The 27,000-nt window shown below is 45.4% G+C and overlaps 3 protein-coding genes across 3 annotated transcripts; 1 reads left to right on the top strand and 2 right to left on the bottom strand.

The window, feature by feature from the left end:
• Nucleotides 1-4,293: 4,293 nt before the first annotated feature.
• On the top strand, nt 4,294-4,807 carry LOC118796282 (cortexin domain-containing 1-like). Its single transcript, XM_036555097.1, has 2 exons — nt 4,294-4,380; nt 4,531-4,807. The coding sequence occupies exon 2, from the start codon at nt 4,531-4,533 to the stop codon at nt 4,714-4,716; it is 186 nt and encodes a 61-aa protein (XP_036410990.1). The 5' UTR covers nt 4,294-4,380; the 3' UTR covers nt 4,717-4,807.
• Nucleotides 4,808-8,475: 3,668 nt separating this feature from the next.
• Nucleotides 8,476-17,140, bottom strand: wasf2 (WASP family member 2). The gene is made up of 9 exons (XM_036516258.1): nt 17,006-17,140; nt 15,362-15,530; nt 14,709-14,843; nt 14,151-14,304; nt 13,879-13,996; nt 13,516-13,637; nt 12,207-12,377; nt 11,453-11,919; nt 8,476-10,585 (listed from the first exon to the last, which is right to left on the bottom strand). Exons 2-9 carry the CDS (start codon nt 15,492-15,494, stop codon nt 10,428-10,430), a joined length of 1,458 nt encoding a protein of 485 aa, XP_036372151.1. The 5' UTR covers nt 15,495-15,530; nt 17,006-17,140; the 3' UTR covers nt 8,476-10,427.
• A 1,446-nt stretch (nt 17,141-18,586) lies between these two features.
• LOC118769152 (methyltransferase-like protein 24) lies at nt 18,587-26,296 on the bottom strand. The gene is made up of 6 exons (XM_036516176.1): nt 26,281-26,296; nt 24,012-24,409; nt 22,222-22,323; nt 21,672-21,805; nt 20,702-20,924; nt 18,587-18,910 (listed from the first exon to the last, which is right to left on the bottom strand). Exons 1-6 carry the CDS (start codon nt 26,294-26,296, stop codon nt 18,599-18,601), a joined length of 1,185 nt encoding a protein of 394 aa, XP_036372069.1. The 3' UTR covers nt 18,587-18,598.
• Between the last annotated feature and the right edge of the window lie 704 nt (nt 26,297-27,000).

The raw sequence follows: 27,000 nt of genomic DNA, 5'->3' as shown, positions 1-27,000 counted from the left end.
GGTGATGTGACTGGGGTTGAACCTCAATCACAGGGCCCAGCCTGTGTAACTGAGGGGCACTTTTACCTGAACCACTCTGGAGCCAGGTATCTCTCAGTTTATGTTTGTGTAGTTCTTTGTGTGTGCATAGAGCACTCGCTCCAGTTCTGTGTTGGTGTAAGACGGGTGTGTCCTGGGAAAGTATTTGCCAGATGATGAGTCAGACCACAGATCACTTCTGTCTGTTTGCCGTTGAGAAACCCCTCCCTCTAGCCTGCCCCACGCAGCCAATCAGATACATCCAGGCAACCTGCACACAGCTGGCTACTCGATAGACTCAGCTCGTGCCAAGACTGTACAGTCTTGTGTGAGGTTGTGGATGAGTGTATGTAAGTTCAATGAAACACTATTGCGTACTGTTAAAGTTGCAGTTTGTCAGTTTTTGTTTTTGTTTTTATAGGCATGGTGCAGGTTTGTTAAACTGTCTTTAAGTCATGCTTTCATTGTGCAGTTACGGTCATTGTGCAACATTGTTGTGGTTTTTGCAAAAGGGTTGCGGTGTTTAACATTGGAGGAAGAAGGCTTTTGTCTGATGGGTTTCTGGCAATGGGGAATGACGCTGCAGCATTGATGCAGTGTTGTAACTGTGTAATGGTGGTGTGGATGTTTGATGTGGGTGTTGTTCGCTTCATTCCAGATCAGTGGGCATGACCACCCGGCAGACAGAGGCCTAACCTCCGGTGTAACAAATAGTGGCTCCTGTCTTCAGCCAAAATGCCCCGAACCCCATCTGAATGTTAACATACCTCCAACAACACCTTTCAGGGCCACAGAAGGGGCAGGAGCATGAACAGGAACAAGATCCCATTCAGAATGCAGGCCAGTGGCACGGTCACGCAAATACAAACATTTTCAGATGTTATCATTTCACATGAATTGCACTGCGACTCATTGTCTGCCCCATATTATGCTGGTTCAGTTGCAATATTTTACAGGCTAAGCTGTTCATGCTAATGAGTGCATGTGGTGTAGCGAGTGATGCTGGTTTTGTTGTCATTTTTGTGTCCAGCAGATGGCAGCACAGTCCCAGCTAGCTCTGTTGATGCAATACCTCTGGTCCTTGGCCAGGCTGAGCACATTACTTACCTTGGCAATAAAATCAGCAGGGATAATGGAACTATGACGACATCCTCCACAAACAGCAAACTTCAGCCCGTCTAAAAGTCCAGGACGTGCAGCCTCAAGGCCAAGATCAGGCTTTCTAACAGAAGTGTCAAGTCAGGCTGTCTGTAGAGTTCTGAATGCTGGCAAATCATTAAAAATGACATAGAAAAGGTTGAGTGTTTCCATAATGGGTGCAAACACTGCAACATCTTCTGGCCTAAAAAAGATCACCAACGGAGATCTATCCACAAAAACAAAAAAAGAAAAAGACGTGGTATAAGAGGATCGTGGGGGTCTAGGAGTGCAGGATCAGATGGCTCAGACGTGTCCTTTGAATGACTTGGGACGCGATACCATAGGCAGCATTGAGATGGATCCCAGCAGGGAAGAGGAAGCCAGGAAGACCAAAGGCCACCTGGTACAGAGCTGTGCAATCTGAGCCCAGAGGGATGGGTCTGCCCTGTGGAGAGGTGCAACAGGCAGCCAGAGATGGAGTCAAATGGCCAAGCGCCAATGAAGCGGATAAGATTAACAAGCGCTTTTCACTCAGCTTGTAATTTGCTGGAAATGCGTCATTTTCTTGAAATGCCACCTGTCCATTTACTCTCCATTGATTGGCTGATCTGGCTTGATGGACGCTTTTTTCAGCGCAACCCTTTTGTCCAGGAACCTCTGAACAGTGTTGCAGTGTAGATGTGTCCTCACTCCAGCAGCTTGACTGAAATTGATTCAGGCAAGGGCATTCTCAAGTTGGTCCAATCGGCGATGGAGGGTGCTCAGGTAAATCAATATGCATTCCTCCATTTACTAACTGATACGCACATGCACACACACGTGAACATCATCTCTCTGCTGTATTTTGTCATGTCATTTTGAGTTGAATACTGACTGTTCTCCCCCCGTCCCACTCTTTTAGTGTGGCCTTTGATACACATAAAATGAGTGGGTTTTGTGCAAGTAAGGCAAAGTAGTAATTATCATCAGGTGTGAAAACAGAAACTTTTGTTACATGTTTTTTTTTTTTTTTAAATAGAAAATCTTTTAAATCTTGGAAAAAATGTGAAAAAATAGAAAGAAAGCAGAGTCATGGTTTTTCCTCACATCTTTAAAGATTTCATCCACCTCTCTTGCCCCATTCCAGTTTAGTTCTGAACAGGCCTAGCCAATCTCTTGTGCTTAACTCCAGAGCTTGTATTGTTCTGTCTTTCTTGTAATGGGAACCCTGCAAGAGCATTTATCAATCGCTCTGACAGGCAGTGCAGTAATAGGGAACCCAATACGATTGTAGCCCACACTTGGCTATGTAATTTACCTCTACGCTGTGTTGGACTACTCCACACCTAAATATACCTCAGTCAAAATTCCAAAATGTTGTAGTGAAATTGTTGTCATCGTACTTATGTTATGTACTTGTCTACAGTGTGTTGAAGACCAAGTCTTGGTGCTGTGGAGCAATGGGCCAGACTCTGCCAATCCCCCATACCCATATCTTTCTTTGAATGTGAATTTAGATACTTTGATGTACATAGTTTATTGCAGTTTATTCTTGAGCAGAAAGACGCACATAATAAAGAGACTCTTTTACCATCTGTAACTTTTCATGCTACATTTTTATAGAGTCATCAAAGAAACATATTTTTGGATCATGTACATTTAATATTTTAGCAATGCTGTAAGGTGTACAAGTCTTAAGATGTTTTTACACTCAGTTTTCCACACTGCTAAAGGGAATGTATTCATCTAATATGTTTTTTTATACAAAATGCTGTGGAATTGTGGATGTTAAGAATGGAAATGAAATGTGAATGTGATAGTAGCTGAGGTAGGATGAAAACCTTGAGGAATAGAATTGCCCATCCTCGCTGCTTTTTTCTGTTCCACTTTGTTCATTTTTCTAGTAATACTTTTGGCAGTAGTGTAGCATTCATGTACATTTACCTTGCTATTGAACTCTACTAGCCCAAAGAACTGGAATGCTCTCTCTGGTAATCACATACTGTAGGTCAGTTGTCTCTTTTTTTCTGCCAGCACTGAATAAGTGAGTAATTTGGGAAATGCATGATCTTATCTTGTGCTCTCATGACTTCTTTACAATTGCCCTCCCTGCCAGCTTTAGAGCACAGAAATACCCCTCTTAGTCATTGAGTTAGGTTGTTTTCTTTCCCTTCATCCACCTCCATCTCCTGGCCACAGATCAGAAGCCATTTCTATTAATTGCATGGGATCACTTTTCTCTGTTGCCCTCCGCCTTCAACTCCTCTCCCCGTTGGCGTCCAAACACAATCTATTTTATTGGGTAGGGTCCGTTTTCGCTTTGCCTTTTTTTGGCCACGGAGCAAAACTGCTACAGGGTGTCGGCTGTCTCTCTCCCTCCCTCTGTCTCGCTCCCTCAATCGTTCTCACTTTCAACCGTCAAGATTACCTTCTCCCTAAATTCAAGAGGCCTTGTACACATCAACATGGCAAAGACATATATTGCTGCCTAATGCACTCCAATTACAAAGGTGTTGAGGTAAGCGAGTGGCCGGGGGAGACGGTGTCCTGACAGGAACACAAAGGGCCAAGATGATTTATTTACGTTTGAACTGTGTGAATCGTAACCAACTCCTGTTCAACTATTAATGAAGACTGTGGGAGCCAGGCGATGTTGCGTGTAGACATGGGTGTGTGTGTGTGTGTGTGTGTGTGTGTGTGTGTGTGGATGGGGGGGCCCTTTGGTGAACATGTGAAGGATTAGGGTGAGAGAGGGAGGAGTAAAAGCAGTTGATAACAGATGGCTGGACACTGCGAAGAAGAGGAAAAGAGAAGGGACTGGAAGAGAAGAGACAGGACATCAAGGTTTTCAACAACGACTGAGGACGAAACACAGACATGACAGGTGAGTACATCACGTCCTTCCATTCTCAATATGCTGAAGATTTACCTCCCTTATATACAAATCGACAAAATTTATAGCAATGCACATTACATTTTGTGGCTCTTAAATTACTCCCAGGCACATTATAATGTTGCACACAAATATTATGCACACATATGTTGGGCAGACCCATTTGGCCAACCATTAGTGTTTTGAATATTAAAGGTAAAGTTAATACATATACTTTTATGTCCTGCATTTTAATTTTGTGCTGTTCTAGGGTCGGGCTGGACTTTAATACACTAAAAAAAGAGAACATCTGGATTGACTCCTGACTGCATTCAGATTGATTATTCTGTCACTACACTCTGCTAATAAGGGTAATTATACCGGCCTACCTGAGCCTTAAACATTCACAGCACAACTTCCTCATGTATGATCTTTTCCATAACTTTGTCTGTCATTCACTGACTACCTGTCTCTGTTAACTCTACCCTCCCCATACTCCCATCCCTGCCTGGTTAAGCCAGATGGACCAGCCTGCTGTCCCACCGTCAAAGCTGGAGGTGGACGTGGATCTGGGCTTTGCCCTTTTCTTCCTCTTCCTGCTCTGCCTCTTTCTGCTGGTGACCGTGGTACGCTGTGCTCAAATGGTCAAGGACCCCTACAGTGCCATCTCAACCTCAACGTACCAAGAGGAACAGATCAGCAACTGAGAAAAGCCCTCGCTCTTGGTCGCCCACACCCCTCTGGCTTCAGTTCCCAGGGACCAATAAACAATAAACAGACTTTATGGGCAGTAACATGGTGACAGAAGCGAAAGGCAGCAGAAGGAATCATGACTCCAGGTGTGTTGCTGTACAACACTGGGTTTAACGTGGTAAGGTAAATGAAGGATTCAGCTTTGCTCCACGTTTGAGGTCATTCATTCATTCAACAGATTCCTGTCGTAAAAAGGGACCATTTTCAGGAGACCCTTGGTAAGGATATAGACTTAAATTTTTCAGCTGTACAGTTGTCAGGTGTTGTTTCAGTAAATATCCAGCTGTATTAAGGAGGACAAGTAAAACTGTAGGCTATGTAAGTTATCTTGGATATGGAAAACTACTAAGAAATTGAATGATATCACATTATACAGTATAAAGGACTAATGCTGCCCCAGATGTCTTTGGACTACATTATTGGCTGTGGCAGGTAAAAATATGTAGAAATCAGTGGAATAAATAGGCAAGTGGGAAATGTTTATACTGTTATACTGTTACTGTTATAATGTTTTCACATGTCATTCAAATATATAATAATGTCACAAATATATTTGGTGAAATGCGATGTCCACAGCAGTCGTAGAGACGTTATTGCAAACTCATAGGCATAAGAAAAGTAACTGTTTGCATTAGGAAACTTTTTTTTTGACTGTGCTGCAACTCTGGGTCCTTATGAACCAGACACTTGTGGGGGTGACAGTGGTTGAGAGGCGCTGGTCAAGTTAGCCATCTTGCACAACAGCCTCCACAGCACACCTTTTCAGAACAACATGATCATGAATGTTACCCAAAAGCTAACTTGCCCTTACTTCAGAATGTTACCAAGGTTCTCTCTCTGCCTTTCTGATGTTGACAGTTAATACTGTACATGATGCAGTATACATGTACTGGTACACCTGAGAGGTTGTGAGTATTTGATATTGTCTCTGGTCTGGGCTAAAATATTTTATATATTGTATTCAATATCCGCAATGTCTTTTCATTTGATTTGTCCATAACAACAAACTCACTCAGATAGGACATGACAAAGAAACCAGAAAGGAATTTCATTGCGTAATGTTTTTTGTTTTTCAAATGAGCCATTTCCACTCAAGCATAGCCAAATCCGGTAAGAACAGAGAGAGACAGGAAGACATTGTATGGCCTGTAGTTGCATGCAAATGTCACCAACACCATGCCTTGGATAACAAACATGTTTTTGCAGTCACTATTTTTAACAGTGATCGATAGTGTGTGTGTGTGTGTGTGTGTGTGTGGTGGAGGGGGTTGTGATAGCAGAGACTTATGGATTATTCATTATTTACTCGGTAGCATCCTTATCAAGCACAGTGCTGCATATTATCCCAAAGTACCTTTCGTTTACTCCTGCGCACAAGCGCCGCAGACGCTCAACACAGAACATTAAACACTGCCACTCAATGCTGCCACCCAGTGGTCCACAAGTGAAGATAACGCTGCATGTAATAGTACAGTGTTGGCATTTTGAGGAGGATATCAACGTGTGCAGTGGTGTGTATGCAACCTTGCTGGCCACATCTGGATAGTTTATCGCCAGACAGCAGTTGGTTTGGCAGTGCGTCTTGTGCATGTGCAATTGTTCTTTCTTGTCCTGTAGCGCAGCGATTTTATTTTAAGTAACGTGATTTTTAAAATGCAGTTTGTGCATGAAAAGCATTTTTTTAAATCAATGCATCATAAATGACTTCGATTTCAAGTCACTCGGAGTAATACTAACTGAAAAAGACGCTATATCTAAGCAATACGACCAAACATCATGCGTATATTCAGCGTCAGTTTCCACTACTTATAATGCTAATTGACAAGGCTACCCTTCATGAAAAGACAGCCTTGGAAAACCAAAGGTGCTCTGGCATAATTTTCCTTAATTGGGTTCCTTCACGTTAAATTACTCTTACGACTGAAACACGCATATTGATGTGTTTCTCACGAAAGCAAATGAATGCATTTGATGTGCTTTTCTAAGTAAGAAGTACGCATTATGGTTGATTTTGTCTCATTCTCATTTTTCTCATTTTCTCGTTCCAGCAAAATTTGAGGTCATGCATCGTCTACAGACGCTCGTGTTATTCCGGCAACTTCTTTGCTATACCTGTGCTGACTTGTGCGCAGAACACGCAGGTGCAGACGCGCAAAATGGTCTTTTTTTCCCTACTTTTATGGGCCAGCAGGAATGAAACCTTGAAACCAATCAGGCTGTAGCGCTGTTTCAATGTACTGCAAGCCGTTTTGACATCTGTTCCTCCTGAATAATTAGTTGTGATTCGATTACAGCGTGAAAAGTCACCAGTTCAAATGGCAATTTATGATAAAGAATTCACACGATAAAACTGAGTTATTACATGCTCCGACTGAACCAGTTAAAATTCCATTCAATATAACGATAATTAATGTATAGATATCACAGTCAGAGTATTCTACATTTTCATGATATTGCATACGTTCACAGTGGCCAGTCATTGACCAAGTTGCTTCCATGGCAAAACTCCACTTAACATACATGCTTACTGGTAGAAATTGCAAACATGATTGTAATTGAGTTGTCACAGGTTATAAACGGAATTTTATTTCAGTAATAAAACTGTCACAACTTGCAATTCAATTCTTATATAGTTAAAACTTTTTATAACAAATCCAACTGAAATTCTTGCAACTGAAATTCCTGATATCAGGAATTCTGCACGTGTTGCAATTCTGACCAATAAGAACAGGTTTTAACATGCCTGTGTTTTGAAAGCCTGTGGTTAGGGACCAGGGTGGGGGGTATCTAGTACTTGCAGCCAACAGGGGGCGCTCCAGTCTGCACATGAAGCCCCAGACACCAGCTCTGACTGTCCCTCACTGCACTGCAGCATTCTGGCATACGGAAAGCTGTGGGTTCAAATCTGCTCTGGCAAACACTCTGGTTTTATATGGCATCCATGGGGAAACTAACCACAGTACAGAGCCATTACCTCATATGCAATCATTGTTATAATGCGGCTTATTCAGAAACTACTGGGCACCCAGAACAGAGCAAGTCTGGTCGGCGCAAAGGCCATAAACAACCACAGGACATTTACAGGGCTGTAATCTTTACGGTGCACGTGTTTTACACACAAGTACATTGCAAAAAAAAAAAAAAAAAAACTGCATGTCTTCTCATCTAAGGCACCTTACATGCTTTGGAACTTACTCATTCTGCAGCACCTTAACACAGCTGTGTTTTTGAATGGAGGCACTGAGGTACATGTGAGGTAATCAGCTAGGGGGTACAACTGCAGACCCCCACCTAAATTACAAACCTACAGGGAAAAACGCTTCCATAACACCACCCCACACGGTTACAAATATTACAAAGATCTATGGAGCTGTGTATGAACCAGCAAAGAGGTTCAATATAAATAAAGCACAGGGTAGTGGCCAAAAACCATGACGGACGTGAGAGTGGGTTACATCACCCTGAATGCAATGCTTCTTGATGAGCCAAAATCAGACCAATGTTTGTATCATACAGCAAAGGAGTAAAGATAAGACATGCTGAAATATCACAATTATTTCAATCAATATTTTATTAAATTCTTTGTCAAACGATTGACAAAATTTTTTCCTCCAGGTTAGATTTCATCGTAAGCAACGTGGATTTAATATACTGTGTAAATACAACAAATACAGACAAAAACATGTACTACCTGATTCTAGACTTTGCATATATATATATATATATATTTATATAACAGACTTTGGCTTTTTAAAAGGAGGCACTTGTAACAAAGAGCAGAAAGGCACTTGTTGTAAATAAATGCATCATCAATTATAGGCCTGGTTAGTGAGGAAGAAACATTTGTCATCTGAGAGAAGTCGTGCCTCTGATGGGAGGACAGCCAGATTGAGATGGGTGAAGGTCTCTTTACCTGTCTTAGAAGACAAATCCCTTCACCCAGAGAAGACATGTTCCACTTACAGAACACAACACCAAAAATAAATGACCACTATAGAGTCCTACAGGGTAACCAAAGAGGAGCTGTCTGGAAAGGCAGGGGGAAGGATGCAGGGTGGGGGGAGACAGACGGAAAGGGGGGGTTTGAAAACCCTCTCTTCCCAGGCACGTTTCCAGGACGACAGTACAGGCTAAAGACAGGAGCTTTTGCAGAGATGGATGACTTGTGCTTTTAATTCTCTAACCATTTCACTTACATGTTCACCTCTTACCTGGATAAGTAGCTCTGGAAATAAGATTAGATTTGAAGCATCATAGAAGCTGACTATCAGGTTGATTCTCTTTTTAAATAAAAAATAAGCTATATATATATATATTGCTGGGTTAATATCAGTCTCTTTGTCCTTGTGTGTCCACGTTCACCAATATTACTTAAAAATGGCACCGCCCCCATGGTCAATATTCACATAATGCACTCTTCCCCTCCCTATCTCCAGGTCATTGATTTACCATATATAAGCATTACTACAGATTTGTATAAAAAGATACAGTAATAACCTAGCACTCCCTCTGAAAATGGCTTCAATAATTAGGTTCAGCAAAAGTGACAGCTTAACGCTGTATCTGAAATGGTGAACCAAATGCCATGATGTATGTTAGAGTGTCACATTACACTGAGGGAGTGCTGTATCAATATAAAGCCCTGTATCCCACAATGCACCTTGCCCCTCCACACAACATCCCCACAATACAGTAGGTACAGCTATCTGAATTGCACACAATGTTCCAAACATGCAAAAAAAAAGCCATTGTTTGGATCTTGCATTTCAAAAGCAAGGATGACAGGAAACTGGGGGGGGGGGTAAAACAAACATGAAGGAATACTGGAGAATACTGTGTAAAATGTGATTAAAGTAATGAGTATTAAACATGCCAGAGCTGCTGGGATATGAGGCTGAGGTTAAACTGAAGGTGTGCAGGGTAACTCAAAGAGCAGGTAACTTCACCGCTGGCAAAGGCGCCCTCAGGTCAACAGGTTAAAATCAAGCGTTTGGTATGATACTCATCTGGGGCTGTCAGGAAGTAAGCAGTGAGACAAAGGCGTGCACACACACACACGCCTCATCTCGCATGCTTTTGAGATAGAACAGTACTAAAAGGAGAAGACATGCATAATTCATGAGACAGGTATGATGTAATGTGATCAAGGGTCACAGGTGGGAGGGGGGGGCAGGGGGGGCACCTCTCAGCACTGCCTGTCAGTCAGGCTTGGTAGAGGGAGGGGCTATGCCCCTTACCTTCAGCCCGTACAGTACCCCTAAATTTGTTCCCACGCACAGGAGCTACTGCTCTGAAAACAAAAATGATAACAACAACAGATCTCCCCACACACAGACACACACACACACATACACTATGTCTAAATGTGAACATACACACTCTGCCAAACCGACATTCACTCACACCTCACACACAAACATTTGGACCCCCACCTCCACAACAGAAACGATACTGCAATTTAACCGAATCATGGTCTAAAATCAAAATTAACACCAAAACTGGAAGTTAAGCTGCCTCCCTAAACTCTACGCCCCTCGAGATGGAGGAGAGGGGGGAAGAGAGAGAGAGAGAGAGCGAGCAGGGAAAGGGGGCCACGCGGGTGCCACCCTCTGCCTGCCCAGGTTCTAGAGCGGCGACGAAGGCCGAGGCGACGGCGAGGACGAGCTCAGTCTGACCACTCCTCGTCGTCGAACTCGGAGGAGTCATCCTCGGAGTCGCTGCACTCCACGGCGATGCGGCGCGACAGGATGGCCGCCACGTCGTTCCCCATGTGGTCCCGCTTCTCCTGCTCCCGCTGCTCCTCCACCTTCCGCAGGTTGAACCCTGAGCAAAGGGGGGCAAGGGTCAAAGGTCAAAGGTCAGGGGAAAGGGACGCCAAAGGCACCCGGCTACAGACACAGTCCAGCCGTGTGCTGAATGGGAAATGTACTGCAACTGTTAATGCCATGCCTGGGATATTCACACAAATCCCTCTCTTTTTAAAGTATCTTTTCATCTTGGAATCCCATTTGGCAAAGGGCATCTGGGATGTAAATGCTTAAAAGTCAGGCATTCTCCATCAGGATCAAAGAGACGCCAACAGCCTGAAATAAATCCTCTATCAATACAAGAAAATTACACTATACTGAGAATTCCTCTAAGTTGTAAGAAAATAAACATGCCATACATACCTTACCACAATAGGAAAAAATAAAGTGAATTTTCAACCTATTTTTTCCACCCTCCACTTAATGTCTCTTAAAATGTTAAGATAACTTTAAGCTCAACTTTAAAGGTCTTTATGGGTCCAGAAGACACATTTTATCAGAAACTAATCTAGCAGCCAGCGTGGGAGTTCATTGCAGGGAACAAGTGGGAGAGCTGTACCACGTAAGAAAAAATTTCCGTCAACAAAACCCTGAAATACTTGCAACACTACTCAAGTACTTCTTTTTATCACGGTACTCTTTGCTCTCAAGGTTAGTTTTGAACTTCCTTTTACAGTTGTTTTCCTGCTTCTCTGAACTCTCTACAATATGTGCATGCGCTCAGCACACAGGATAGCAAGTTCCCTCTTCGACTCTTGTCCAATCAAACAGTTACAATTTCAGTCCTGAACAGCCACGTGGGGGTCAGTTCTCGGGGTGATTGACAGCTGACTGACAGGCTAGTGAGTAAGAGAGAGAGACAGGGGTGGTCGTCGGGACCCACCTTGTCGGATGGCCTGCAGCAGGTCGCTGCGCGCATCGCCGGCGGGGGCTGGCTGAGCTTTGGGGGCAGGCGGGGCACCACCAGAGGGAGGAGGGGGTGCAGGGGGTCCTGAGGAAGGAGGAGGAGGCCCGGGGGGAGGCGGAGGGGGTGGAGGAGGGGGCGGGCCTCCGGGGGGCATGGACGGGGGAGGGGCTGGGACAGCCGAATCCATAGAGGGAGGTGGGGGCGGGGCAGGGGGAGAGGGGAAGGAGGGAGCGAGTGCAGGCAGGGGGGAGGGAGGAGTATCGAACCCAGGAGGGGGTGGGGGGATCATTCCGGAGGGGGGTGGGGGAGGGGGAGCTGGCGGGGGAGACATGCTGGGGCGGGCCCCAGGGGGTGAGGAGGCCATGGGCGGGGCAGGAGGAGGGTGGGTGGGGCTCAGCATGCTGCTGCGTTTCTGGGTGGGTCCTTTCTGCCCCTCGTTGTACCTAAAGCAAGAGAGACGGGCGAGAGGTCAGGCATCAGGCATGACTCGGGTGAGGGAGGAAAAGATCAGGAGTACCCTCTGGAAATTGTCACTATATGGATGTTAAGATGGCCAAAATGCATGTTCATCAACAACAGGAGATGACTAAAAATTCAGGACAGGCTAGCATGGAAGATGACAGTAATATGTAGGGAGCTGTATCTTGTGCCATGTTGACTGTATGCATGCTTATGCAGTGAGGATTATGAGGTATTGATGCAGTGATTGACTAAACGGCACGTCACTCACGTCATGTCGGGTGGCGGAGGCGGCAGGAAGTCGTCAGACACCGGGGGCGGTGGCGGCGAGCCGGCGTCCAAGGAATACGAGCTCTGGCTCTGGTCCAGGTACCCGTCAGATCCCATAAAGCCCATCCCGTCTCCAGAACTGATACTGCCGTTCAGCATGTCATTGGCGTTCCTGAAACACACCACATCTTCCAGTTCCACACTGCCCTGCACACATACAGACAAGGCATGTGCCTGTGACCTCGCAGACACTGTACCCACAACCACATGGGGCTGGACTGAGAAGAGAGAAACCAACAAAGACAGAGACAGCAGGCCGGGAGCCCGTTCACACTGCAGCAGAAAAACCTGCCACACTATCAGTGCTGACTTCAGTGTGAAAAGAGCTCAACACAACCTAGTCAACACCAACTGCATTTATGGCTCCTGCTTTTTTTTAATAAGCAGAAACCTTTTCTGCAAGATATGGTTCGTTTTTTTTTTTTTTTTGTTCCTCCTCTGGTTATTTCATCATACGCTTCAATGAAGGTTTACAGTTCTACTGCCAAAAAAGGCGAACCGTACTGAACAGACAGACAGACAGACAGAAATTGTCTCTGCAGTGTTAAACCACAACCCCCCCCCACCAGATAAAACCCTCAGCGGAGCCCAGCTGGGCTGCTCCTCTGACAGAGAATAAGGGGGGGGCTAAATATAGAGCTGTGATCCTCTGCTACGCTGCTTCTCTCTCTGCTGCTGTGTAGCTACAGGCCCACAGCCCAGCGCCCCCCCCATCTCAAAACATCCAGCTGCCATTCAGCTGTGCACAGACACAGATGTATATTTACAGTACCAGTCAAAAGTTTGGACATGCCTGATTAAGATAATGGGAAACACGCATTGAAAGACATTTTGATCTAAAGACGTGCTTAAATGCTTGAAATGTGTTCCTTAGACAAACGTAATTACTGAAGTTGATGCCTATGTATGAATCTCTTACCAAAAACATTTTTAATTTTAAAATAACTATATTTTTTGGCTACTTTGAAAATTCTAAAATGTAAGATTTGTTTTTAATTTGGTTAACACTTTCTGGGTCATTGCATAATTCCCTTTGTGTTATTTCACAGTTTTGACATCTTTACTATTATTCGAAAATGTGGGAAATAGTGAAAAAGAGTGCCTGTCACACGCTGAGTGGTCACTCACATTCTACATTAAAAAACGGATTTTAAAATGAGCAGAGCATGTGGATGAATGTGCTTGTGGAATCTCTAGCGTTAGCGTGCAGTGTGGACCTCCATCTCCTCCCATGGGGCACCCTCTCTCACCCTCCGTCAGTCTTGGGGACCACAAACTCTTCGCCCATCTTGCGACGTTCCCACTCCTCTTTGCGGGTCTTGATTTTGCGCGGGTTCAGGTTCTGCCGGTTCGGGTTGTCCTTTTTCTCTTTCTGCTCGGGGGAAAAGGAGAGCGGACGAGTGAGAGAGAGAGAGAGAGAGAGTGTGAGTGAGTGAGTGAGTGAGTGAGTGAGATACATAGTTACATTACATTACACTTGTAAAGGGTGTGAGAAGTAAATGAACTACGTGGCTTTGACTACTCAGGTCGGAGTATGAAATATGAGCCTGTCAGGTTACCCCCGGGTCACTGTCACTCGGGAGGGTACGGTACGGACAGGGCGCGGCTCTTACCCGGTGCTTACGCTTCTCCTTCATGATGTCCTTGGTGTCTTGTAGCATCTTCTCCTTCCACAGGTCGAAGAAGTACGAGGGGTCGGTGTAAAACTTCAGGGCCTCCTTACCATCCTCCCTGAGAGAGAGACAATTACACAGCTCACTGCAAACTACACCAAGAGGCGAAAAGAGCTCTCGGACCGCAAGTGCAGTGTAGATAAAACCTATGCGCCAAGTTTGACAACAGGGAGAAACATCCATATAGACTATTGGAGGGGCAGGGCTGTTACCTGTATACGCTGAGTTTGTTGAGGGGTGGGGGTTCATTGCAGGTGAGGTACGTGTCCTGCACTGGGACCGGCAGAGACGTGCGGACAAACAGCTGCTGGTCCTGATTCAGGTTACTGCGGAAGGCCTTGCGAGTGGTGATGGCCTGAAGAGAAACTGGGGAAAAGAAGTTCGCAAGGCGGGTTAACTTCCCCAGACACTGAGTCTGTGTTATTTTTACAGAGTGTCTAAGAGTGTGTGCTGTGTTTACTTCCTAGTAAAAATATGATTACAACAGCTAAAGTGATGTCCTTTTGCAATTTTAGAAACTGACTACAATAATCCAGTTAGTATTTTTACAATAGCTGAAAAAGACACATATGGTCAATAATATGAATAAAAGGGAACACCGGTTTGAGAAGGTAGTGAGACCAAGTCTGACCAGGGTTCTTCCAATCTCTATCAGTCCCGAGTCCCAGGGAATGAAAGGTAATCGGGACAAGCAGACGAACGCAGCCACGCACCGTCAGGCTGCACAGACGCTCTCTCTCTCTCTCTCTCTCTCTCTCTCTCTCTCTCACCTTCTTCCTCTTTGGGATCCAGCTTAGTGACTTTGACCTGCAGGCGGTCCACCCTCTCGCCCAGGGTCGTGACCCGGTCGGCGAAGCTGCTGGCCTGGGTGAAGAGCTCACCGAACACATCCTCTGCATATTTACCTATCACACACATTACATTACATGATTGGCATTTAACACCCTTATCCAGAGTGACTTACATAGATTACAATTTTTTTTAAAAATGTTACCCATTTATGCAGCTGGATATTAACTGAGACAGTTCTGGGTTAAGTATCTTTGCCCAAGGGTACGACAGCAGTGCCCCAGTGGGGAATCGAACCGGAAACGTTTCAGTCATAAGTCCTGCTCCTTACCACTGTGCTCCACTACCGCCCACACACAACACAGCATGTCACTCACAAAAATCACTCCCATCTCTCTCGTCTGGCTGTCCCGCTCATCTGTCTCTCTCTCTCTCTCTGTCTGTCTGCACTTCTCTACATCTATCAGTCCCTCCCTCTCCTTCCTGTCCATTCACCTCTCCTCCACCTATCACAGCTCTTCATCTGTACCCCCTCCCCCACCCACCTACAGCACTACCCTCTTCCTCTAAACCCCTGATACCCGCCAGCTGTCCAGCCCTCTTCCTGCCCTCCGCTCCCCTCCCTCTGACTCACTCAGGCTGCCCAGCTGCCGGATGATGTTGGCCAGGGTGATGTTGGTCACACACTCCAGCTCGCTCTTGATGCCGGAGGGGAGCGTCTGGCGGCAGAGGTGCCGGGGCTCGATGTTGCGGGTCACCAGAGGCATGGTTGGCGCTCGGACAGGCAGGGGCGGAGCACCTCACTGGGAGGGGGTTAAATAATAAAAAAAAAAAAGTTCAGACAGCTGCGGAAAACTTAGCAAACTCAGCTGAAGCTGGAAGGGGATACTTCCTCTTTAGGGGGGCTGTGGCAGCGCTGGCTGCACACATGGCAACTCTAAATGCGACTGATGCAGAACCAAAACCCGGGGAGGGGGGGAGGCGAAATGTCTGGAGTGACAGACCGGCACACGTGGAGACCAGCAGGGGGTGCTGTCACTCAGCTGGCCTCAGAGCCATTATCGCGTCCAATCCCTGCGTGTGCAGATGTGATCTTTTAATGTTCTGTAACTGACGCGGACTGCATGCGCAATTGGAACACCAGCCTTCTGACCGGAGTGAAGTAAAGACGACACAGAACACATCTACCGTGGGAATAAATCCCATTTCTGGACCGCGTCTTATGGAAACCACACAGTTCTGATACTGCTTAAGCTAACTTGCAGATTTCAGTGTAACTGTGTATTTGTGCTTTGCTTCCGTAAAACATTCTAGAAGTATAACACTGTATAACACTCAGAAATAATTTTCTTTCCCTTGTGGGTCAGTGGGAGACTGCGCAAACTTAACAGCACTGCCGCAACAGACAGACAGCTCTCCAGCAGCCCCCGGGATTTACGTTGCTACTCTAACACCTTAATGTTATGAAGCCAACAATAAGCCAAGGAGGTTCACACTTCAATAAACTTTTAACACCCCTTTGAAAGAGTCAATCACAGAAGCGAACTAAACTGATACATTGTACAAAAAAAGGAAAAACTAAGAAAGAGACATGAATACCGGCCGCCTGGTAACATTATCGCTTTGGTTATTCGTACGTCACTAACAAAATAATCCTGATATCGCTATCAGCAAGTAATGGGAAACTTCCCCTGCCCGCTGGTTATTAACTTCTCATAAGACGGCAGAAGTAGCCTCCCGGGTAAATCCGTGGCAGGAGTAGGGCCTAGTTGGCTAAGCACCTCGCCTGGAAATCTTGAATCATTTCTGTCAGCAAATAAAGAGTTGCTATGTAGCTGGGCTAGAAAACGACATTTTCCCCAACGACAGTCAACGACCTAGCCATCGGGCACCAAACCTGCACGTCTAGCAAATGAACTTCGTAACAAGCCATTTGATTAATTAGCTATACTGTTGCTGACTATGAAGTTAACTACTATAGCACGCCGCCACAAAACTTTGACTAGCTAAGCTAACTTGGCTACCTTTCAAAATGAAGGAGTCGTGGATCTAGCTGACGATCGTTCTGATAAAATTCCTTAATTAATTAGGTAGCGAGCAGAACTTTTTGGAGAGAAATTCGACTGCCCCCGGCCTAGGCAAGCAGCAACACTTTAGCAGGAAGTAAACTGAAACCACCCATAATTATGGCAGCAAGACGACGGACACAATCTGACAATTCTGAGAACTTAAAACTTCTTCAAACACAAAAAGCGGAAGACACACATCACATTCCTACCGTCAAAGTTAAAAACGGTGTGATCGTAATGCGATTTCCGCAATTCTTCACGTGAGAGTTTTGTTCATTCTCAGCTTAAAGGCTCCGAATTTTTGGCACCTTCGAAATATGTCCACATTCACTGTAAATGCAACGATCAAGCTCCAGCGAACTAAAGTCCCTGATTTGAGTACTTTTGATTGGGCGATCGGTGGGAATGCCTACGCGTTATTGGCTTGCAGAGCCGTCGATTTCAGTCTGATGGCCGGATATGGAAATTTGGACTTAAAATACGTAACTCCACCCAAACGAGGCGTAAACATCTGTTCGTGGTTTGCGCATACCGTGGATTTAGGAATAGGGAAGAGGGTGGCATTCCTCGGCCGGACGTGTCGGAACACATTTAGAGAGAGTCTTGCTTCACGGTGTTATAATGCACCATACCACCGTGTACGCCATTTCTTTCAGTTATGTGTGTTTAAAACATGGTTGCATTTTTGAAAAAAAAAAAAAAAAACGAAAGACTGCGCAAACTATCGTGCAGCCACACCCGCATCTCTTCCGCGTACAACTGCTTCATTCTTCTGGTGCAGCTGCTCGAGACAAATGTGGCTTCCCTTGTTAAGCCTGCAGCACGCTTCTCTCAACACGTCCGACCCAAGACTGTCACACTTTAGTGTTTTGCAACACAACAGACATACTTGCACACGATTGGGAAAGTTATATTCTCTAAAAGTAGTGAAACGTTACCTGTTGTTGCCAATATTTCTTGCCCGATTTCTTATCCCTTTTCTCATAGCCGATGTTGATAATCTTTGAGAAAATGTATTAGATGAAGGTAGTTCACATAAGAAAATTATAGTAGGCTATCGCTGTTAGCGAGGTAGATTATTTTGCAAAGAGGAAGGCTTGCTACAAAGCATTACGTCTGATGTTTTGAATAATGTCAGGCATATTCAACAGCATATCTTTATTCATCAAACATTACAATCGGCTTTACAAAATATCTTAGAAACAAATGAGAAACCATTCAAAACTCAAAGGACATGTTCATAAACACAAACACTTCGTCGGCCATCATATAAACAAAACGTTTTCCTTTAACAAGAAAATGTCCATCTGAGTCTCCGGCTGACTGGCCTGTTAGGTTCGTAGCGCACAGGGTCAGCCGTCCCTGTTTCCCTCAGCCATCCGTTCCCTCGAAACATTTGGCACGACCGGGTAACAACCAATACCGTTTGCTGCCACTAGAGGCCACTTGAGCTCCTACATGACTCTAGCACTGCACTTCATCTACACTACAGAACATAATGTTCTCTTCTGGACAGCGACGACTGCAACAGGAGAACCGCAGGAACAGCTCGATCAAATCCAACGCAGAGTATATAAAGAAAATATGCCCTAAACCTAGTTTTGCTGTCATAGTCTTGAAAACAGTCTTGTGCCTTTATAAACAAGAGGAGTAGAATTCTACTTCACCTCTCTCCCTGCATTCTCTTCTCTTACACAGTACTTCTTACCCGTTCTATATCTGATCTCATTATTTTCATTAACCACTGTACTGTCCGGCCAGCTCAGCCGTAAACTGCGTTGGTGCCTGAGAAGGTGAGAGGCTCAGTGACGCCCCCTGGTGTTGACCCAGCTCAGCGTGTAGGTGCTGTGTGTGTTGGGCAGGGAGTGCCGAAGTATGGTCTGGCCTGGGCCCTCGCTGCTGTGCAGCAGACGGAAACCGGCCGAGTGGAGCTCCCGGATCACGCTGTACCAGAACCTCACCACTTCTGTACTGTTGCCCCCGACCTCAAACCCTGCCCACTGCAGATGCACGGTCAGAACCAGCTGCTGGATCCGACGCAGGGTGCCGTCCAGGACCCAGCTCTCCAGAACTCTCCACTCTGCACTTTCCAGGTCTGCGTTGATGAAGTGGACCTGGATCACACACAAACAGAGAGAGAGAGAGATTTAACTGCAAGCACAGTGTCGATGTTTGGCTTGTTGTGGAGGGGACATATATTTTGGACTGCAAATACAGATACAGCCAAAGCCCAGTGCAAGCTGGGAATGAATTCCATAACTCTACAAACAGTCCCTGATATGAGCACCAAAATGTGAGAAGACTGAGCGAGCACTGTGAGAAGTTATGTAACGTTACACATGAAATATACACTTGGCATCCGCACAAGGGATGACCTGTATAGATGACCTGATCTGTATACAGCAGTAAGCCTGCCAAATCAGGTCAAGTGATCATAAACAAAGAATGGAGAAACACCTAATGCAGACAAAGTGGCCTGGATCTCCAGGACCAAATCTAAAGCTATACACCCAATAGTTGGTTGAGGTGTTCTGATGGTATAATCAGTCAGGATCTGCCAAGAACCTCTGATAAACACCCTCACTGTTGGCTGATGCCAATTCTACATGCTGAATTGGGAGCAAAGCCCATCCACAGTCAATAACAGACTACATGTGGCAGACACCACGGTGACCACAGGTGGTTGTTTGGCCATCAGTGGTTTTTCACTGACTGCCGGGTGTGTGTATCTTCAGCTCAAGGCATTCCTCTTGACGCTGCCATTATTGTATTGGGAAATCCAGCCCTGGGGAAACCAGCCTGAGTCTGTTATTACCTGATAAGCTGAAGTCAGACACATTTAGAGAGGGGTAAACTGGTAAACCAATTTACAGGGTGTCAATTGCATGCAATGGTGCAATAACAAGTAACCAGATTTTTGCTTAAAAGACATGCTAGAGGTCTGTGAAAATCAGGGGAGACATATACATATGGAAAGATTGAGAATATATAAGTAAAACGCATAGTAAAGGTATACATTAAGTAATTTAAAGTATAACAAGAATTACAAACATAAAAGCACATCAAAAAGAGAGGCTACAGAGAGGAATAACCCACATCTACAGGTAAGAGCTATTTCTAAGCAGTTTCTTCATTTATCTCTTTGGTGGCTCTGAATGTTTAAAGCCAGCAAGTCTCCCCCTGCAGTAAAAATACATGTCTATTAAAACCTTTGTAACCTAATGTTATAACCTAATGTTTTTCTGGGGTAATATAAGTTACCTTTCTGATTGGACATTTCACCTCTGAGTCAACTCTTATAGATACAAACACAAAATAACTTTATCAATTCCTGGATCACAAAATGTCTCTCATTCTTTTACATTATTGAAACTGCTGCACCCCGCCATGTTAACAGGTCCTGTTCACATTTTACACATCCACAAGCCATGCCTGAATATGTGAGTGCTGTAATAAGTCACTGACAGATATAAAAAATGCACAAGGTGGCCATACCGGACACAGCCTCGTACCTAGTGGAGTGAAAACATTTTTATCCATATGTATGGGCTACATCTGATAAATGTGACAATGTTTAGAGAAACAGGGAAATAATACAAGACAGAAACAGAAACAGAGAGGAATCAAGAAAGAAAGAAAAAAGGACAGGATTGAAGCAAGGAATTCCCCCCATTTTAAAAATGTAAGCCTGAATAATTCGCTCAAATACTACATGAGTCATTAATAATTGCTCCACCTAGTGGATGCAGCAAACATGAGCAGCCTTTGTGCCTGACAGGAGCCAGCGTTCCCAGCGGAGAAGCCAGAATAGAGCGTGAGACAGTGGACATTGTTGCTATGGCAGCCCCACATGTCACAGGACACCGTTGCTATGAAAACAGAAAGTCAGATGAGAGATTCTCTACCTCGCTGTGTCCCAGAGAGTCCATTATGGCACTGAGCTTTCTGGGTGTGGCGTCGCCGAGCCCCATTTTCTGGCCCGTCCGGGGGCCCCGCCAGTCCAGCCAGGTGTGGTGCCGCTGGACCGGGCCGGGACCGGGCAGCTGTTTCCTGCCCGGGTCAAACTGGTGCACCTCGCACCCTGCCCACAACATCCTCTTCACAAACGCCTCATCTTTTTGGCCCATGCTAAGGGGAGAAAGGGAGAAAGAGAGGGGGATGGGAATGGTTATAATAATAAAACATTATATTTCTACAGTTCTTTTCAATTACCCTGGACCTCTGAGTAGGATTACATGCAGAGAGGAAACGATCAACAGCACAATAGAAAAGACAAGGAAAAGGGCAGACATTTGATTGTACAAAGAGCAGGAATTAAAAAGTAGGAAAATAATGATAAAACAAAGTGGATAAACTACTATCAAAAGAACACAACATAAATAAGGAACAATAACATAATGTCAAATATGACAAGGAATTGATGGATTGTTTAACTGAAAAGCTAAAATGACCGAGAGTCTCAAACCAATGTAGATACGGAGTTCCCGAACCCTGCCGAAGACTCAGTTGCCATTGCTATGGAGCTGACATTCTGGGGTTAGATGACCAGTATCTTATCTACCTGGAGGACCTTACCTACCTGTTGAATAGATAACAGCAGAGCATGTAAGGAACATCAAAGGAAGTGTGGCCGTGTTGCATGAGAAGAAGCCTTCTATATCTTTAACAGTGGAGGTAATGGAGTTTTAGGACTTGGTATTGGCAGCATTGAGTCAGTGGGATTCTGAACCAAATGAAGTTTGTTCAGGTCCCTGGAACAATCTCCATAAAACAACCCAGGCATGAATAAGCTTCCAAGTGTCAGTGAGCAGAGATTGTACAAATCCTATATCGCAGCGCACCACTGCCTTGGTAATCTAGTACAGAACTGTGTACCTGAAGGAGTAAGAGACACACGACTGCAGATCTGTTACGGGCAGCATCCATCCCTCCACACACAGGGCCCAGAGATCTGCTGCGGCCTTCTCATCCCGGGACTCGTCTGGGACAAGCGTCCGAGAACAGTTAATCTGCAGTGGGACAGCACGGGAACGTCACCGGACCAGAACTACAAGCCAGCTGGGAAACAAATGAAATGATGAGCGAGGACGTGGTGACAGGAAGGGAATTCTAAGTGAAACAGGGATAGCTGGGGCAGGAATGTCCCCTGCACCTCTGTTAAATACCTCCCCTGGGGGGAGGGGGGGGATAATGAGCCGCCCACTGGATTGAAAGAAGTGGGGAGGCCATGTGGTGCACGGGGATAAGGAAGCGAAGGATGTGCTGCCTGGGATGAGGGAGGCGCTGTGGCTTCATCTAAAGGACCGAACACGATTCACACTGAGAACCACTGTAATTCACCACTGTGCCTTCTCAGACCGTTACTGTAACTGTGTGTGTGTGTGTGTGTGTGCACGTGTGTGTTCTGGCCACACTGCTTGCGTACCTGCGGAGTGGTGATAAAGGGGATGAATCGCTCCACCTCTGCTGTGAAAGACGGCTGTCTGGCTGCCCACGGCTGCAGCCGAACTTGCCTCCTAATGCCCCCCTGTGGACAAACAGCGCACCTGCATGTCAGAGTAGGGGTCAGGCCCAAGCCCAGCCCACACACGCTGAGGAGAGAAGCACGCCAAGCAAAAGAAAGTGCCACAGAAACAGCTGACGGAAATGCTGTATAAATCCCAGACACTCTGTGCTTTGGGTGGTAGAGATATCTTGCAGCACTGCTCAGAGTCTTAAAGTAAATTAGCCTGTCGCACAGTGAGGCCGTGTGAATAAATTTCAGTTGAACACAGAAACAAAACCGACAGAAACATAACTATGCTCCCCCCACACACACTCTATTCATCCTTCAAGGCACTAGTGCTGCATGAATTTCGGAACACTGCCCTCGAAGAAGATCCACAAGGGAACCTGACTGGGGGCCATCTGACTTAACTACTGCTCCCATGCCAACCCACACGCCTGACCGTGGTGTACCCCCCCCTCCAGTATGGTCCGTGATAGGTGAGGAGCAGTTGGTGCAAGGGATGCTGGGATGGCCCTGGGGCACAGGGGGTTGGACAAGGGATTCTGGGAGTGCTGGGAGGCTGTGCTGAAGGTCAGACTGCACTGAAAGGAGGAGAATAAACACAACACAGGAATCTAAAGAATGTTGACAGCAACTGTGTGCATGTGTGTGTGTGTGTCTGTGTGTGTGTGTGAGAGAGAGAGTTCCTCTCCACTGCTGGTCTGACACCCCGGGGGGAGGGGGGTGGGGGGTCACAGTTCAAAAAAGATGCCGCTCGCAAAAAAATGAGGCAGCAGCCAGGGTCGAAGGCTGTGACCTTTTTCTCCTCTGTGTCTGACTCTGTCACCCCCAGGGGGGCTTTTGGTGTTTAAATACCCTGGGATTATCCCCATCCCCACACAGCCATTGCACCCCCCTACCCCCACCCCCAAGCTCCCCTTAGTGGGGGGAGGGAGAGGAAAGGGGGGAGGGATGAGTCACAGGCCAAGCCTGAGTCAGAAGACTTCGCCTGGAGGGGCGTGAGTACATTGGGATCAGAGAGACAGAGAGAGGGAGGGGGGTCTGTTTGTGCTGGATTCTTTTTTTACTCTGTCTTAAGCAGATCATGTTTCTTTCCCTCTCTGAGATTGCTGTGTGAATGAGCTGCCAGATCCCTCTTTTCTGCAGGCTGGAATCAGGTGGCACTAAGACCTGATAAAACCTACAGCTACAGAGAATCTCTCCATCACCAACAGATGTCTAGACACTTCCCCCTCTCTCTCTCTCTGGTTACCATGCTCCTATCTTCTCTTTTCAGCTTGTAACCTGTACTTCAACCAGACTTTACTCCGTGTTAACCGCTCTTGAATGTGCTACCTGTATTGTCTGAATTGCATTGCCTTACAAGTACCCCTGCTATGGCGGTGAGTTTGCTAATGGTGCTGTCCTCTCTGCTAACTACTGTTCCCAGCCAAAAGAAGAAAGAGCTGATGCGAGTCCAGCGCGGCAGGCACGCAAACCATCGCTGTGCTCAGACCGCAGCTGTTCTGAGAGGGATTTCTTATGATTCCAGTTGCCCCCGCCACTGCATAAAGTTCTAAAGATTTTAAAACGTTTCACATGAGCTGATACGACGTTTACTATCACGATATTATGTAGCAGCTGCTGGTGTAAGGAATTATATTATAGTTCACGTAAGCTTGTGAGAGCGTGCTAGAGAGGAGAAAATAAAAAAAGAATCTGTTTACCCGCTGTGTGGTCATTTCGTTCTCGTCCTGATACCCGACCAGGCCTGGGACCGTCCGTGGCCCCACCTCCTCTTCCCACAGCTCAGGGCCCCCACTCTCCGCATCCCATATACGGCCGCTCTTGTCCGGCGAAATGTCACCGCGTCCACTCGGGATGCTTATGATGGTAAAGCCGAATCCGTCCTCAGAGGAACCGGCCCGACGAGCTCCCGGCACCTTTAGTCCGACCAGTAGCTGAAGGACCAGGAGGAAAGGTAAGATCAGCAGACAGAGTCGAGGAAGTACGCGACGGAGATCGCTGCTGCTGCCGCCGACTCGCATGCCTCCGTCCTTCCGCTGATCATGTCGCTGCGCTGCCGCTGATGGAGTGACCCGCTGGGCCCTACAGTGGAGCTGGTCTGCGGTCGGACACGGGGGGTGGGAGTGGGCAGGCGCTGTCACAAATTTCCCAAACATTCCTCAACATGAGGGCGCCGCGTCCACCACCCCGCCCCTCCCTTTCTCCCTCACAGCGAGGGCAAAGGTGACACAGCGGCATTCCTTGAAACAGTAATAAAGTCAAGGTAAAGTTATGACCAGGCTAAATTGTATCTTTTGGCAGTACTCTAACGCGCGCCCGTATTTCACGAAAAACGTGTCATTGCCTCATTTAATTAACTTATCTGTGATCAGGCTACAGTATAAATTCTCCTCAAAGTTGCCTTCACTTTGCCCAAAAATGTGACAAAGTTAAATAGGCCTTTCCGTGTTCCGCCTTTGACTTTGCAAGGGTCCCGGTTATCTTATCAAGAAATGCTTTACAGAAACGATCACAAAACAAAGCCCTGTTTTCACGGGCAAAGAAACAAAGTTCAAAGCAAAAAACGACGAGAAAAGAAAACGCACAAAAAAAAAAACTGCATGACTGGACGCATTCAACAGTATAGCCCGCATGTTTATCAGGTTCAGTTCCCATGCAGTCCGAACACTTTAAGTGTTTTGCGAAAGTAACGTACACAAACGTGGGGGTCGCTTGGTCCCGCTGCTGCCGCCGCTCTCCGTGGAAAGCGAAAGTCTCAAGCTTAGCTGAAAGCCTGCAGCTAAGCAATAGACCTTGGAATGCGGAATGTTTCTGTAAATATAAGGAAAGAGACTAGTATTGACCGCACAATATTTAGCCTGTACTGTAGGCCTGCCTTTGGTCAACATTTACTCATCAACTTATAATGCACGCCCAAACAAAACGAATACGTGAAACATTCCAACGGCCAGCCTGCATTATCTGCAACACTTCACGCTAATATAAATCTGCGAGTATAGGGTCCCTTTTGAATTTATTAATTAAAGGTATGATGGAGTGTGCTTGCATTTGGTCAAGCAGAGGTGCACCGGATAAATTCTGTAACTTAAATATTATTTTTTATCAATAGGCTTCCAGCCTGCGTGGGCTGAAAGCTTACTGTTTCTGTTCTTTTCCCACTGGTATTTTGCCCTCCCATAACTCAGCTTGACATTGTTTACTTGGATCCATCTACTCTGTAGATGGACATACAATGATTTTCGGAGAAGTCGTTCCTTGGCCACACCAAATAAGGCAGATAAAGTTGTATTTTAGTGTTTTTGGAATTTGTAAGCATCCTAGGTGAACAAACACATCCATTGTTACTGTGCTGAGTGATGCCGAAATCATCGTGTATGCCTAGACCATGTAATACGCACACAGACCTTGTTTTTCTTACCTTTTGGACACTGCACTCACATGTATTCTCTGACACAGACAGTAAGACCATGACATTTTGCATGCACTTTCTCTGCATAATGGTATTAAACTAAATTATGAAGGAATAGTTGTTAAATTGCATATGGGGGAATTTTACATTTTGGACACTTTGCTTATAATTCCTAAGCCTCCTGTAGGCGAAAAGGGCTTTAAATTCTCTGTGTACACCCCGTAGGCCATTGTGTAACTTAATTGCATAAGAAATGCAGCTGTATTGTTTTGTGGCTGCACCCTTTAGAATTTTAGTGCATCACAAGCACATCGTAATTGCAAGCCTATTCTCTAAAACTAAATCTTGGCAGGGCTGTTTAGCAAATAGGTTGATTATGTGGCTTCTGTTGTTACAATTAGCAGGCTCGCATGTTGTGGTGTTCATTGTGTGTGGTGAATATATGTTAGTGTGGTTGCAGCCACTTTCCTTGATTTTTTTATTGTTAGAACCTTAAAAATCTTGAAAAGTTTGTGTGACATCACTACATTCACAGCATCACGGTTAAATGTTAGTTTTACTTGCCTTGGTCGCCATGTTGCCGTTGTGACATACTTGTTAAGTTGGTTGAAATCCAGTTCATTCTTTAGATTTCTGAAATGTGCGTGCTTATGTGATCTGGTGCTCACATTGTGAAAGGTGAATGTGTGTGTATGTGTGAAGCAGGCAATTCTCCTGATGTGTAATTTTTTTAAATGCTTGAGCTTAATTGAAGGTGTAGGTGGCACTTCTGGTATTATGCAGGGCTATGCTTATGTTAGCTGATGTTAACATGCATGGCATATTTAATCAAACTCCTTCACACTTTGGGTGGAAAGGTATAACTGGAGAAATCCCAGTCCTTCCTTATAAACCCCAGGCCAGTAAAACACAAAAATGAATCTTTTTCTTGATTTATCCTGAATTGACCCCCCCCCCCCCCCCCCAGGTAATAAATCTTACTGCATATCTCAGATTTAAATGGTACCATAAATATAATTTTATAAATATCCTCACATTTCAATTACACTTAAAAGATATATTTACCTTAAATACATAATTTAAATCTTAAATATTAATTTCAAAAGTAACTACTTTGCAGAAAGTAAATATTTCCCTTATGTCTTAAGTTGAGTTTATAAAATAAATACTTAGTTTAAATATTCAAAACCCAAATACAAAAACATACTTGTATAATAAGAACCTGTTTGTTTTTAGTTAGTGCTTTGGTGATGCCTGGTGGGGTGGTGTCCGAGCAAAGA

The sequence above is a fragment of the Megalops cyprinoides genome, chromosome 21 (assembly GCF_013368585.1).
Source record: "Megalops cyprinoides isolate fMegCyp1 chromosome 21, fMegCyp1.pri, whole genome shotgun sequence".
Lineage (NCBI taxonomy): Eukaryota > Metazoa > Chordata > Actinopteri > Elopiformes > Megalopidae > Megalops > Megalops cyprinoides.
Note: the sequence above shows the minus strand (reverse complement) of the source record. Positions and strands in the feature narration are given on the sequence as shown.